Genomic DNA, 13,449 nt, shown 5'->3' with positions numbered 1-13,449 from the left:
CCCTAACCCTAACCCTAACCCTAACCCTAACCCTAACCCTAACCCTAACCCTAACCCTAGTATTTCCAGGTTATTCCAACTAACTACAACGTGTCGCTGAAATTTGTAGTGGACGTCTTGAAAATAGTTATGAGCGCGCGTCTCACTGCCTGCGCTTGCCGCTCAGATGCAATCAAACCCTTGCCAATCACACTCTCATCACGCTCCCCATCATCAAATCTACCTTGCTTCTGTTTTTGTTGTTGTTTGTGCTTTGTCAGCGTGGCGCCCCCAGCGCAACGCCCCCTGAGTGGAAACGTAACATTTCATTGGAAAATGACGCGTCTCTTTCCTTGCGTTAATCACACACGCTTCAACTTAGACCACCCTGCCGACGGTGATTGCGGCAGGTGAGATCGTGACACGGCAACCTTTCAAACAGCGCACAAGGTGTCTCGACAGGGATGGGATCACCGATGATCTATTTTTCGTCGCAAAGGATCACTCAAAACCGTATAAGCTCACAAATGAAGGACGTTGCATATCTAATCGAGACAAAGCACGACGCCACGTTGATCAGATTGCGCTCCTACAACACCACTTGCACTACGATGGCGGCAGCGTCTGGTCGAGCATAAACGCTGAGCAGGAATCAGTGACTGTTGGGCAACCGCGTTGCGTGTTGCCTCTTTCGATTCGACGTGCCGTTGTACCTTTTGGCCTTCGAGTGGCTCTCGGCCTGAGTAACCGAGTCCGAAATGTTAGCAGAAATAGTATACATTCGATTGCTGGACCTCGTGGCTTGCAGCTTGGCAATCGCATTGGATCTGGCAGCAACGTTGCTGCCGGTCGATTTTCCAGATGCGATTCCGCCGGCTGGCATATTTGAAACCTTGCTCGGATCGCATCCCGGTGCCAAGCCTCGACCTGCGTTGGGCCCATTGTAGACGATGTTGCAGCCAGGCAAATAGGCCAAAGCACCTGTAAGCGGTTCGGTCGACTGTCCTCGGCAAGCGGAAGCCGCCTTGCGATTGATGGAACGCGCCAGCGGTGGACACTTTTCGATATTGCCATTCAAAGGACCTGAGCATTCATCGATGGCGGCCTGCAACGTCGTCTCGTTCCAATTGGCAAAGAAGTCGGCGTGGAACGAGTAACCGAGGGCGTCACCGTTGGCAAGAACCCAAGACGAGTTGTCTAGATTATTTGTCTTACCGACGTTCCAAATGAACTCGTAGAAGAGAGTAGGCAGTCGAATCGCGTGCGAGTCGGGACATGTGCCACTATTGGCGGCATTTCCTTTGGGATAGACGACGTGGGACATGTCCTTTTCGTACATGCTCTTTCCGTTCCAGCAAGAAGGGAAGACGATCTGGGTGCGCAGACCCTGCGGACAGACGGTCTGAGGGAAGCTGCCCGTGCGTTTACTTCCGCTGGTGTAATCCAAACAGACGAACGACACGGCATCCTGCAGCTGCTTTGTAGCGGCGGGTCCGGTGGCCTTGGCGTTCCCGGCTACCATCTTGAGACCTCTTGGGAAGGCGGTGATGTCTGTGTTGCCTCTCATAAGGTAATACGTGTTGACGAAGCTAAGCAGGACGGGGCTGAAGGTGCCGTTGGTATTGTACGTGTACAGTTGAGGCGCCCAGTAGGAAGATTTGTCGTCCGTGAGAATGGCAGTGGTACAGCTCGACGCCTCGTCGAGCGCTTCCACCGTGGTGGTGTTGGCGTCGACACCGTTCACACCGACAAAGTTGTGGACGTGCGATGACAGCTGGCCCGGTGAGACGATTGGATCGACCCTCGACGTCTTCATTCGGCCATGGCTGAGGATAAAGAAGATTGGATCTTTGGTCGTCGCCACTGTCCCTTGTACAGCAAGGAGGATGTAAAGGAGTCTGAGAGCCAGGCTCATGCCGAACGAAAACGTCCACATCGATGCTCTGGTGATCGCTACAAGTGCGACGAGCGAGGCTTTTCTGCGATCAAGAAGTGGTCGTACGACACGGCCGAAGGTGGGTCCAAATGGTGCAAAAAGAGTGTGTGATGGGTCGTCGTAAAGCGCTCAAGAACGTGATCTTGCGAAGCGATGTAGTGCCGCTGTGAGTATATATAGACTGTGAGACAAGAGGCGAACGCCAACCAGCGGCGTCTTCGACTTCAGGGAAAGTCGGGATGAAGGGAAAGGTTGAGCTGAGAGACGTTTTTGCCGGAAACGGAAGTGTCAGAGGTATTAAATGATCTGCGAAAGGCTAAAGACGTGGTCTTCCCCCAGCCAATGCGCCTCGGTTCTGTGCGAGTAACAGAGGGCGCATCTTGAGGGCTGTCTCGGCTACAAATTAGCGCTGGGAACCCTGATCAGCAGAGATTTTGCGGTGCGCTGTCGTTGTTTTGATGGCGCCGAGGCAATTCGGCGAGGACTCGGTAAAATATCTTGACTCCGACGTTAAATTGGTTCTTAACGTCTCCTTCAGCGCTTACCACGTCGTATAGGAAAATCGTCCACATTTCCCGATCCGTCGATTGTTACACTCTCGTCCACAAGCGTCACGTTCGATCGAAAAGAACACACCTGACAGCGATACGGCCGGTAATACGGACAAGCTTCTGAGCGTTGGATCGGAACAGTCGCCTGTTGGTCAGACGGGATCACTCGACGTTGTAAGCCTATTTTCACAAGTAGACGAAGACAAGCTTCAGACATGCGCGCTCCTCATTTTGAGCTTCACGGCGATCACTAATTCGAGAGCCGAGCTTTCTAGGGACGTGTGGCATCGTTGAGAGAGGATATCGCATCTCTACCTCAGATATCACAAGTACGCTTCGACAGCTCAAGAGGCGAGTTCTGCCCGAATTACAGGCGGGTCCAGGCTTGCGAGCATTTCGGAGTATGCAATGACATCACCATCGCGAGCTTCGGTGAGATGCTCGTCGGCATCCTCTTACCCTCCGTCTGAGAATAGTCGCACGGTCTGCGATCCGAAACACTGCTACAGATCATGGTGAATATAAGAAAGCATAATTTTAAAGGGCAGACCATCAGCGAATAGAATAAAGCATACACCGATTCTTGAAAAGACTCGAGACCACAGAAGACTAACGTCTCTGAGAGCTGAATCGGAGCCATAACAATTTCAGGACAACGATGGCTTCACAGCTCCATTAAAGTGTGTTCATAACGAGCCTTGTTTGCCGACGGAAGCTGTAAAGAGGCGTTGGCCCGGCCACCTGGACTTTCGCGAGGTGTTTGCGGCCGGCGTCGCAGTATTCTGACCTCGGCTCCTCTGATTCTGCATTTCTTACTCTGACTTGAAGACGAGAAGCAGATCCCGCGCTAGTGATGCCGCAGCCAGCGCTGGCGTTCTGCTTCCCGTCGCGCTCCATCGTCAAACTATCCTGCTTCCGAAAGGGTTTGTTTACAGGTCTTTCGTCAAAGGGCAAGACGCTCCTTAATTTCTCGGAATGTAGTGCAAAGATACGCAATGTAAGTGAGACGATCTTTGAGGTGTAGACTCCGCAGAAAGCTGACCGCACCGCAATGCAACGACTGCAGCGTGCCTCCCCTAGATAAGCTTCCCTTTTTATCTGTGAGCGGCTCTGCAATAGTTGGATAAGAGATGGCCAAAGGAATTGTTAAGACATCAACGTATGTCTGAAAGCGACACGGAAGCCATCCAAATTCGGTCCGCTTTGGGCCGGTTTCGATCGCGCACTGGCCTACCGGCCATGCCAGCAAAACGATATCGTTGCCGGTGCTCCAATATGGACGAGCGTCACACAATGATGGACTTATCCTCAGCTGACCGAGTGACATTCTCGAAGCGTCAGCTACTCTGTGCGTGATCTCATACCACCGTAGTGTCGTCGCTGAAGTCAGAACATCTAAGATTCAGGGACTCCTTGTCCAGCTGATCCTCGGCGGTGGTCATGCTTTGTCGCCATCGAACGTCCCACAAGGGACACCGGGTCATCATGGCAGCTCCTACATATAGGCCCAAAATGGCCTCAACTGCTGCGACTTGCAAAGCTGGTGCACCTTATGTGACGTTCGTGAAGTTGTCGGAGCTTTGGAAGCTCTCGCTTGCTGCTTCTTCTTCATTGAATCTGCTAAGAGTGAGTTGCTTCTTCAGCAATGACGTGTCCCGAGGCGATCTTCGAAGTTTCTCTCTGGGGTGTAGGAATGATGCCTGCCTTGAGAATGGCAAAGCTCTTTTTCCGAGAGCATAGTAAATCAGTATGTCCACGTCGTCGTGATGACCTGGAAAGATGGCGGCTGCCAAACGCACAGATCTTGACTTTCCTCTGCCGATAGCGCGGGCGCGATCCGAGAGTGGTGGACCAGCAATGTCGGCAAAAGAGTGATCGACCTAGAAGTGCTGATTGGCTAAGAAGGATGTTTGGTGCCGACGCACAGCGCCTGGTGATTTCTCGCGTCGTTGAGATGAAATTTTCTTACCGCACCGTAGGCTTTTTCACACGGTTCTGCCACCAGAAACGATCGCCCTTGTCCACTGCAGCGCACTCACAGAGCTCGTAGTGCTTGTGTCCCCGGCTGCAGCTGATCACGGGTCCGTCTCATCTGAAGAGCCTTTTTGTAGCGCGCATTCTTAATCACCAAAGGGGTGCAAGGATGATCGTGCGAGCGACGCAGGAGCATGATCACGTCAATTGCAACAAGTGTGACAGAGCCATCTACTCACTTTACGCGGATTGGATCCCCTAGTAGCATGTGAGCGATCGTCGTGCAAGATCGTGCAAATTGCTCGCAATTGGGCGTCCGTTTATACTTGATGTGACAATTCAGCCTTCATATGCAGTCGGGGATGCGGTAGAGAGAGGACAAGAGCTGATGTGGTGTTGACGACGAGAAGCAGAGACAAGTTGGCGGTGACGGTCCAGACTCGATGAAATCGCGCTTCCTGGCGGCGCTTCATTGGTTGTCAATGTTGGTGGATACGAGCATTGCCAAAGCTTATCGATTGATGTGTACTCAACATACAGTGAGTCAAGACGGCCACACAAAGAAAGATGCAGGCATTTTGCAAGCAGCCACGATTTGAACCGCCCGCTCGTTCCGATAGAGGACAGACTCTCGTTAACGTGCCTTGTGCAAATCTGCGCTTCGCTTTGGAATCAATCACGGACACAGGGGCTCGGATAAAAAAAACTTATGTCGACGGACCTTGTCCTCGCTCTCGCATCTAGGTTCGAAGACGATGCGACGTGGACGAGATGCTGGCGCCGGTGCTGGAAGTCATGAGCTGTGAGCACGGCGCCCATATGCAGCTGAGTCGACGTTCACAGCAGGACGCTTCGAAACAGCATGCAAGTCATGAATCTGGACTTTCTGCTGCACGAGCGGGAAGCTGAGCGGGATTTTGTGCTGACATAGAACGAGGGCGTTTGTTTGTGCGCCTGGTTGGCAAAGTGAGGTAGGTTGCTGGCAAGCCAATCTTTGTCCTATCAGCTCCGTCATCTCATAAGGTGAAGTGACATGTAATGCAAAGGCTGCCGGCGACAACGTTGGTATTTGATCTGCGGATGAGCCACAATAGAGATAGATTATCGGACAATTCGATGGTTGCACAAACTGGCTTTTCGTGGACTCCCAAGCAGGCGGACGAAGCGTGCGTGGAAGGGAGGCAACGGTGGCAGTCCGGCAAAGCGGTTGAATCCCTAGCCCGACGGTCTCTGCCAAGCTACGGGGCCTGCGCATGCATGTCCTGACGAATAGCCGGCGAAGGGGCCGTAAGCCGTCGGGAAGGCAAGCGACTGCCTGTCACTTCGCGGCAAGTCACTGTGCACACTGGTGTAGAGCCAGGCACCCTGGTATGGCTGTCTGTGGCACGGGAAGCTTAGAAATGCACGCTGGCGAATGCCAAGACTCTCTCCAGGTTTTAATCCGAAATTCCGTCGATCTCTGGCGTCGATTTAATCCAGGAGGATCAACTGCCTTTGCTCAGGAAGTCGACGCGCTTTCTTAAAAATTGATCTCCGATGCATGAGCTGTGTACTGTCGGTATCCCGAATATTCCGTTACAGCGTTCAGATCATAAAAATCTGATCTTCGAAGATACCCTAGACAATCGCGTAAATGTTCGTTCATACACAATCGAGGTCGCATCGGTTTGCACGAGCCGAGTCTGCGATCCAAACCCAGGTCCAGGATCTCGCGTGGCAATGACAGCAGGTTCTCCCAAACGCGGTCTGCCAGCTCGTCATTCGTCGCGACATCCGAGCTAAACGATGTTGAAATGTACAAAGGCGCTTATCAGGAGCTCCTGTGTGCTACCCGAACTGCGCAGCTTCCTAACGCTTTCACGGTGAATGAGTCTTCTCCTTGCTTCCCGCGCCGTCTCGTCCTCACGCAGATGAGAGAGATGTGGAATTGCGACGCAACAAGGCACCAACCTCGTTTACGGCTAAGAACACGGCTCGAGGCTCGCCCAAAAGAGAGCTAGTGGCCGTTAGCAAATGCAACTACGAGCACAGCTGGATGGGTTGTAGCATTCAGTGCAACAGAGCGAGGCCAGTCTTTTCGCGTAGCCGTGATCTCGATGCGCTGATCATCTCTTGCTGAAGGTGAGCATGAAAGCTCTCCCGTGCGGAGCATCTTCACCGAGTTACCTGCGACGGCAAAGACAGCCACGAGAATATCGCCTTACAGTACACAGCAACTCGTCTACGTCGAAGCCTGATACGAAGAGAAGTTCGACCTTTCATGATACTCTTCAATCAGCACATGCTGGACAAAACAGACCTTCCAAACACTAATAGAAGAGACGGAGACACGCAAAGGAGTGACGAACGTATCATATCGGTCGCAGACCTCACAGCTTTGTAGCCTCATAATGTTCGTAAAGGCAAGAAAGTATCGTTGACTGCATAGAGGGCGATGAGTGAATGAAGACAGGTAGTGTTAGACAACTAGCCCTAGGCGGTTGCAATTATGGATGGATCGCTCAGCGTGGCAATTGTCCGAGGCTTCGAGGATCTGCTGGTGCTTCCCACCACAACAGATCATTGTACCAACCCCGACATAAGTTCGATTGCGCCTGCAACATCGGATTGGTCTTCAGGCAATACTCCATGTCGCTCTCCGAGGTACACGGAGAAGAAGGAAGGGCCTGCTTGTCACTGGCAAGATTCGTCAAGTGAGCTCCGTGTACCGGAAGTTGGCGTTGTTGCGGCAAGCTCTGCGCACTGTGATCTCCAGGGAGCAGCACCCAGCTTGTTTGGGGCTCCCATGTCCCCGTCGCAGACGGCAAATGCACGCTGCACTGAGCTTGATGTGGGGACAGCGGTGCAAAGTAGGTGCTCTGTACGCTCGGCAAAGCCGGAGTGGGAGGCTCGCTGACCGTGAGAGGCGGACTTGGGAAAAGCTGGAACGTGGCTGATGTCGGCCATGAAGGCGTCAGACCCTCGGATGAGGCCATCAATTGGCTTGTCGGATAGTACGAGGAGTACGAGTAACTTCCGTAGAGGTCGACAGACAGTTGGTCGTGCTGCTGCCGCAGCTTGAGTTTGCGCTTGTATGAGCTCGCCTTTCGTCTTTCGTGATCGGACACTGGTGTGTAGAAGCAGGGCTGACCCCTTTCCTCACAGTGATCGCAGCCTCTGAGGTTTCCACTGCACTTGATTTTCCTGCCATGACGGTGAAGGATATCGTGAACAGAGACACAAAAATGGGGCTTTAGCAAATGTTGTGAAGACGAGCGCAGTTTTGCTTGGCTTCGGACTTTGACGAACTAACCTCTTTCGACAATCTATGCAGGCAACTTGGATTCGAGACCTTCTCGAGAGTGAGATGGCTGAACGAGATGATTGAGGATCGTACAGCATTTTTTTTTACTTACGGTGCGACTTGCTTTTGTGTAGAGTGAAGCGCGTCGCGGATGCTTGTACGTAGTCTTGTTGGTACTGTCGAGTGCTTTTGAGAACTTCGGCTGAGCTATAGCATATTGAGAGCGAGCAGGGTTTGGTGCGGCTAGCAAGGTTGTCGGAGAACAAGCTGGTAGATATAGAATATCGATTCGGGCGAGTTCATCTTTCTAGCAACCTTTCAGCGCAGACCTTGTCGCATGGCGCTACTCCTGTTCGGAAGCTCTGAGAGTTGCCATCGAAGTCGATCTCGACACGCGATACCAAAGGATGCTAGGGCTACACAGTCAGAAACGCCAAGGTCAGACACGGAAGGGAAGCGTGGCAAAGAGCGGGTCGCCCTTGTCTCGCGGAGTTGAATTTCACCAGTTGCTCCGATATGTTGATGCGCATGCTGGCTGATCAGCTGCTGCATTGATCGTGTCGGTACTATGGAACATGAGTTGCTAGGATAGGACAAAGATCCCGTCCATGAGACTTGGATCTTTGTGCTTTGTCGAACTGCGCTCGAACAGGCTCTCCACACCGGGCACGGCTTTCTGACGGCGCATTTCCGTGATGGGAAGAGAGGGGGTCTGTATGGGGTGAGTCTCGACCAGACACCTCCTTGGTCAGATTACCGCCAGAAAAAATGGACTTGATATGGAGGGTCCCGCTCTCGAGTTCTCTTCGCTTGCGCCAACGAAGGCGAACGTGCATGCATCGAAAGCAAAGTCGAAAAGTAAAAGTAAAAGCTCGCATAGTCCCTTGAGGGCTACTACGATATTTCAGAATTGCTGCATCGCATCGCTTGTCGCTGATGACCGGACTCCAACAAGCCTCTCTCCCAACTCTTTTACTCGATCCCGTGCTGTACGGCAAGTGAGCATCTCATCGGCGAGCAAGGCTTCCGAGCAACGCGGGACTCGTAGGCGACGGTACGAAACATTTCTCTCAAAGTTCTCTTATCCGCCGTCGCGATGCCTCTCAAGATTGAGTAGCATGACCTCTACCAAGCATCTTGCTACTCGTTTTGCATTATTCCAGGACAGCAGAGCTCCTTGGACTGACCTCTGCACGGGAAGGTGGATGTGTCTCTCTTCCGCTACGGAAAAAAAGTGAGGTCTGAGAATCTGGATGCGCGTCACGCCCGTCGAGTTCCTCGGAATGGATTGCTAGGCTCATGTCTGCCTTGATTTTATTTTTGTACTAAATATTATTTTTTGGTGTCAGCTTCTGGGTGTGCTGGCGTGCGTCGACTTTGGCGTCGACATCTAGCAACTGGACCCAGGCGAGTCCGTAAGTCTCACGCCTTTCTTTCTTGGCGAGCTTTGTTTCACCGCTGTACGTTTAGAGCGGGGCCATTCGCCGTCACTGCTGTTATTCCGACCCGGCACCGATCAGATGTGAATCCAACAGCGTCGATCCAGAATTGGTCCCGAGCCCTGGTTCCTGGGCGCAACTGACACAGCCGTGTATGTTTGCAGACTTCTGAGACCTAGTCCATGACTCGAGCAATACTGGATCTCACACATGAGCCATATTAGAACTCAGTTCGAAAGGAGGGTTCTCCTTTCAGTTCGCATTTGCATCCCAAGGATGATGCTGTCTCCAGCGATTAGATCATATGTATCCACGCAGCGCTCCGGTCGTACCTCTAACGCAGCCTGCTTCCCCGTCCCGAGACCTAGGGTACATCCAAAAAAGGTAAGCTTCTGGCTTCCGCGCTATCCCAAGGACACACTCGTGCGCTGAATCACGGGAAGGCTGGCCGACAAAACTCGATAAAGCACGTTTTGTCTTTGCGAGCCGTCTTGAGCGGTGGAAACTCAGGCACATTTAGAGATTTTCACACCGATCAGACCATGATGAAACAAGCGTAGCTCACGATAAACAATCAAAGTGAAGTTGAGGACCGTCCATGCAAGTGGGCCTTGTTTCGGCAGGGCCTGTACTAAGCTGGGCGGACCCTGCTGCCGAGAGTACTGCACAGAGGCAGGATGCAGCTCAATCTCGCCCCTTTCGACGATCTCTTAGCTTTGTCCGAGCGCAGCAGCTGTACTGCTGGAAAGAGCAGCTGAAGCATGAGTGGAATGCATGCTTTCAGAAAAGAGAAGGGTCCGGATTGACGGAAAAAAAACAGGTCAAAGAAGATCATTGGCTGTTTGTTCCGCGATGGTGTAGCGTCGGATGCGTTTGCAGCGAGCAGAATCTTGAGTCATGTGGTAGGGAGCGCCTCCATGAAAGTAACACCATGTTTGACAATGGCACGCCTGCCAGAGCCGGCTCTCAACACGAAACGTTTTGTTCAACCAGAAGCAAATTACTGAGCAGCATGTCCCCTTTCATACGAAAAGCGACACTACATGACCGTCACAATCCCGTCACTATGGCGACTTCGACTCTCCGATCACGGACGATTGTCGATCAGATACAGTTTCTGTCAAACGCGGCTTTCGAGAGACTAATGTACAGCGGACGTGACTTTGTGACTTTGTAGGACATCAAAACTCGAATCGCATCAGCCATGGGTTGAGTGCGAGGGGATATAGAATGTGAGCCGCGATCAGCGCCGAGCCGGGCCAGAAGATGGTGAAGCCTTCAATGCGCCACTCGAGAGGGATCAGAGGCGTGCTGAAAATGATCATGGCAGCGGCAAAGAGGAACATGACCAGATAGCAGTGCCAGAATCTGCGGATGATGGACGGAATCTCCTTCCAAAAATTCGACTCTTCGACATCCTTGACGGTCGCGGACCACGTCATATTGTAGCCGAATGGATGAGCTGCCAAAGCGAGCATGACATGATATGACAAGCCCGAAAAGAACAGCAGCAGGGCAGGAAGCCACTTGATCTGCTCGACCGCGGCGCCAAGTAGCGAAGCCTTACCGGAGCGTGCTCGGAAGGCGACTTGTCCCACCGTTCCTCCGAGGGCGAAGATGAAGAGAGCGGTGATGCAGACTTGGAATGGTGGCATGAAGACCTGATCAAGCCAGGGCCAGAAGAATCCCTGCACGAAGAAAAGGCTGATGGTCAAGATCGTACCTGCCGCGATGGCCCAGTAGGAGAAGATGTAGGAGCAAGCGTTCAGCTTGTACGACGTTGGACAGTTTGACCAGATGAATTTGCGGAAGAGGGGCGAGAGCGGTCCTCGAGTCGGCCAATGACGAAGGTTGTTGAATACCAGCTCCGAACAGCCGAAAGCGTACTTCTGCCAGCGGTTGACCTCGTCGTCTGCAGTTAGCGAGACGCCTTCCATAAACCCTTCGTTCGAATAGGTAGCCCAGCGGACGAGGAAACCTTTCATAAGCAGACGCAACGCCATGTCAAAGTCCTCTGAGACGTGTTGATGAGACCAGATGCACCTCTCGCCATCGACATCAGTATAGATGACCTCTTGAACGGCCTGCCATCGGAGGAAGGCGTTGTGTCCGACCAGCGGTGCGATGGTGCCGTTGGACACGCACCACGAGATGCTGAGGTTGACGATCTTGGTGAAGAAGCCGATCATGCGCTCGAAGTAGTGGTCTGCGACGTACATGACACCAGAGCAATGCTGCAGTGCTCCAATCTCGGGCGAACGTTCGAGCTCGCAAGCAGCGTCCATGAAGCAGTCAGCAGGTACCCTCGTGTCACTGTCGATGAGGAGAATGTAGGACCCGATTCGAATGTCACCGGAAGCCCAGGCGCGGCCGCTAGACTCGGTGATGGCGCGTTCGAACGCTTCATCGTACAAGGCCTTCTCGTCGTCTTCGTACCAGGTAGCGGAAGTGCGCTCTTGAGCAGCCATGGCCTCGGGGCGTAGTTCGTCCATGATTTCTTCTACCCGCAAGGAAAGGTCCCACGAAAAGTTGAGGTTAGACGCCTTTTTGAATCGGCCCTTGCGAATGTAGCCGTCCTTTCCATGTCCTGGCCTGGCCACCCAGGCCACGTTGTGGCGCTCGTAATAGTCTCGACGCACTTCCTGCTGCTCAGGAGTGAGCAGCTGCATTCCGTCCTCGGAAACCAAGATGTTGGCGGTTCCACCTTGGAGCTCGTAGGTGGCGATTGCCTTTTGGACACTTTCGATGGTAGGAGCCAGGACAGATTCGAGACCTTCCTTGTAGACGGGCATCGCGATTGTAAAGTGCGGAAGGGTGTATCCTGCCGGTAGTCGAGCACTACGTTTGGCGCTGTAGTAGAGGCTGTTCCTGTTGAGCTGCGAGATGGGCAGAAAGATCTGGGCGATGACTCCAATGACGTTGTCGCACATGAACTGGATGATCAGCATGAAGACAGGGATGGTGGCGCACAGCGCCATCCGCATCCATTGCCCGTCCAAGAGAGACTCAATGAGCAGGCGTCTGGTGAAGAGGCACATCAGAGCAACGTTGAGACCCAGCCCCAATCCCGTGTAAAGAGGAGCAAACATGTTGATGCTCCGACCCTTTTCCAGACACGGCTCGCCGGACTCGAGTCGATGCACAAGGTCTTCGGCCGAAACGGCTTCGTCCTTCTCGCCTTTCTCGCCTTCGTCGTCCCGGGCATCATTCGATCCACTTTTTGCGCTTTTGCTGAAAAATCTACGAACCCGGCCTCCGACCGAAGAAAGTTGCGAGTCCGCCTCGTCCGAAGCTACATCCTTGGAGCTCACTCCTTTGAGACTGGAAGCGCTCGATGTGTTGGAGTTGGTTGACGATGTCGACTTGGATGTCGGCAGACTCGACATTGACATGCTGGATGCGGCGTTATTTTGCTTGGTGTGCGCCCAGATGTAATTGATCATCTTCTCTTCGAGACTGTTGCCAGCATCGATGAGGTGCTTGACGTCATCAGCCCAGACGATCAGGCATCCTTGCGTACGGACGAAGCACGCGCCTTGGGCTCGGCGGGCCTTTGACAGCGCCTGCATGCTTTCGACCACTTGAATGCGGTCCTCATGAGTGAGTTGGACCTCAAAAGTACCGGGAGGCAGACTCGCGGTGATACCAGCTGCGACGCTCGAAGTCAATGTGAACGCGGCTTCGCAGTTGAGAGTCTGAAGGGCAACAACCCACGGCTCCAGGCGCGGGTCGTCGCGGGGGAAATGGACGTAATCGCCCTTTCCCGCACGGATCGCCACGCCGTTGGGGACAAGACCGTTCTCGGCAAAGAGACGTTGGCGTTTGACCCTCCAGAAAAGGGCTTCAGCCACCAGCCTGAAAGCTGATTGTCTCTCGAGCTTGCTAGAGAGAGAGCCTCCGGACGATGAAGAGGGGAGCGAGTCCACCCTGCTTTGATCATCGTGCGTCGAAGTCGAGCCAAGAGCAGGAGTCTCGTGACCACCGCGGCCAAAGAAAAACTGTCTTGGCGTGGGTGGAGCCGTGTGGCATACTGATGTTAGCTCTTCCTGAGCGTTGTCTTGTTCGGTTGACTGAGAGAGGAGCGACATGTCGTGGTGCAAGCGGTCGCGACGACGACGAAGAATGCAGGAGGAAGGTGTGATCTCTTGTCGAGGAGCAGACGATTTGATTGTGGGTCAAAAGTCGAGGAGGAAATCGCAACGGCTCGGTTCTTGTATGCCGAGGAAGCATTGACCCTTTGGCGCAAGCTGTATGAGCAGCCGTGTCTGACCCTGTGCAACTATGGAT

The 13,449-nt window shown here is 53.2% G+C and overlaps 5 protein-coding genes across 5 annotated transcripts; 2 read left to right on the top strand and 3 right to left on the bottom strand.

Annotated features, from left to right (window-relative positions):
- Positions 1-631: 631 nt before the first annotated feature.
- Positions 632-1,795, bottom strand: PHSY_003584 (hypothetical protein; the record flags this gene model as incomplete). Its single annotated transcript, XM_012334202.1, has 1 exon — positions 632-1,795. The coding sequence occupies one exon, from the start codon at positions 1,793-1,795 to the stop codon at positions 632-634; it is 1,164 nt and encodes a 387-aa protein (XP_012189592.1).
- A 137-nt stretch (positions 1,796-1,932) lies between these two features.
- On the bottom strand, positions 1,933-3,363 carry PHSY_003583 (isoeugenol monooxygenase; the record flags this gene model as incomplete). Its single annotated transcript, XM_012334201.1, has 3 exons — positions 1,933-2,096; positions 2,461-2,611; positions 3,283-3,363. 3 exons carry the CDS (start codon positions 3,361-3,363, stop codon positions 1,933-1,935), a joined length of 396 nt encoding a protein of 131 aa, XP_012189591.1.
- Positions 3,364-4,883: 1,520 nt separating this feature from the next.
- On the top strand, positions 4,884-5,349 carry PHSY_003582 (hypothetical protein; the record flags this gene model as incomplete). Its single annotated transcript, XM_012334200.1, has 2 exons — positions 4,884-4,979; positions 5,185-5,349. The coding sequence occupies 2 exons, from the start codon at positions 4,884-4,886 to the stop codon at positions 5,347-5,349; spliced, it is 261 nt and encodes an 86-aa protein (XP_012189590.1).
- Positions 5,350-8,060: 2,711 nt separating this feature from the next.
- Positions 8,061-9,305, top strand: PHSY_003581 (hypothetical protein; the record flags this gene model as incomplete). Its single annotated transcript, XM_012334199.1, has 2 exons — positions 8,061-8,161; positions 9,194-9,305. The coding sequence occupies 2 exons, from the start codon at positions 8,061-8,063 to the stop codon at positions 9,303-9,305; spliced, it is 213 nt and encodes a 70-aa protein (XP_012189589.1).
- A 1,038-nt stretch (positions 9,306-10,343) lies between these two features.
- On the bottom strand, positions 10,344-13,250 carry PHSY_003580 (hypothetical protein; the record flags this gene model as incomplete). Its single annotated transcript, XM_012334198.1, has 1 exon — positions 10,344-13,250. One exon carries the CDS (start codon positions 13,248-13,250, stop codon positions 10,344-10,346), a length of 2,907 nt encoding a protein of 968 aa, XP_012189588.1.
- Between the last annotated feature and the right edge of the window lie 199 nt (positions 13,251-13,449).

Source organism: Pseudozyma hubeiensis (assembly GCF_000403515.1).
Source record: "Pseudozyma hubeiensis SY62 DNA, scaffold: PHS36, whole genome shotgun sequence".
NCBI classification, from domain to species: domain Eukaryota; kingdom Fungi; phylum Basidiomycota; class Ustilaginomycetes; order Ustilaginales; family Ustilaginaceae; genus Pseudozyma; species Pseudozyma hubeiensis.
This window is presented reverse-complemented; position numbering and strand designations above follow the sequence as displayed.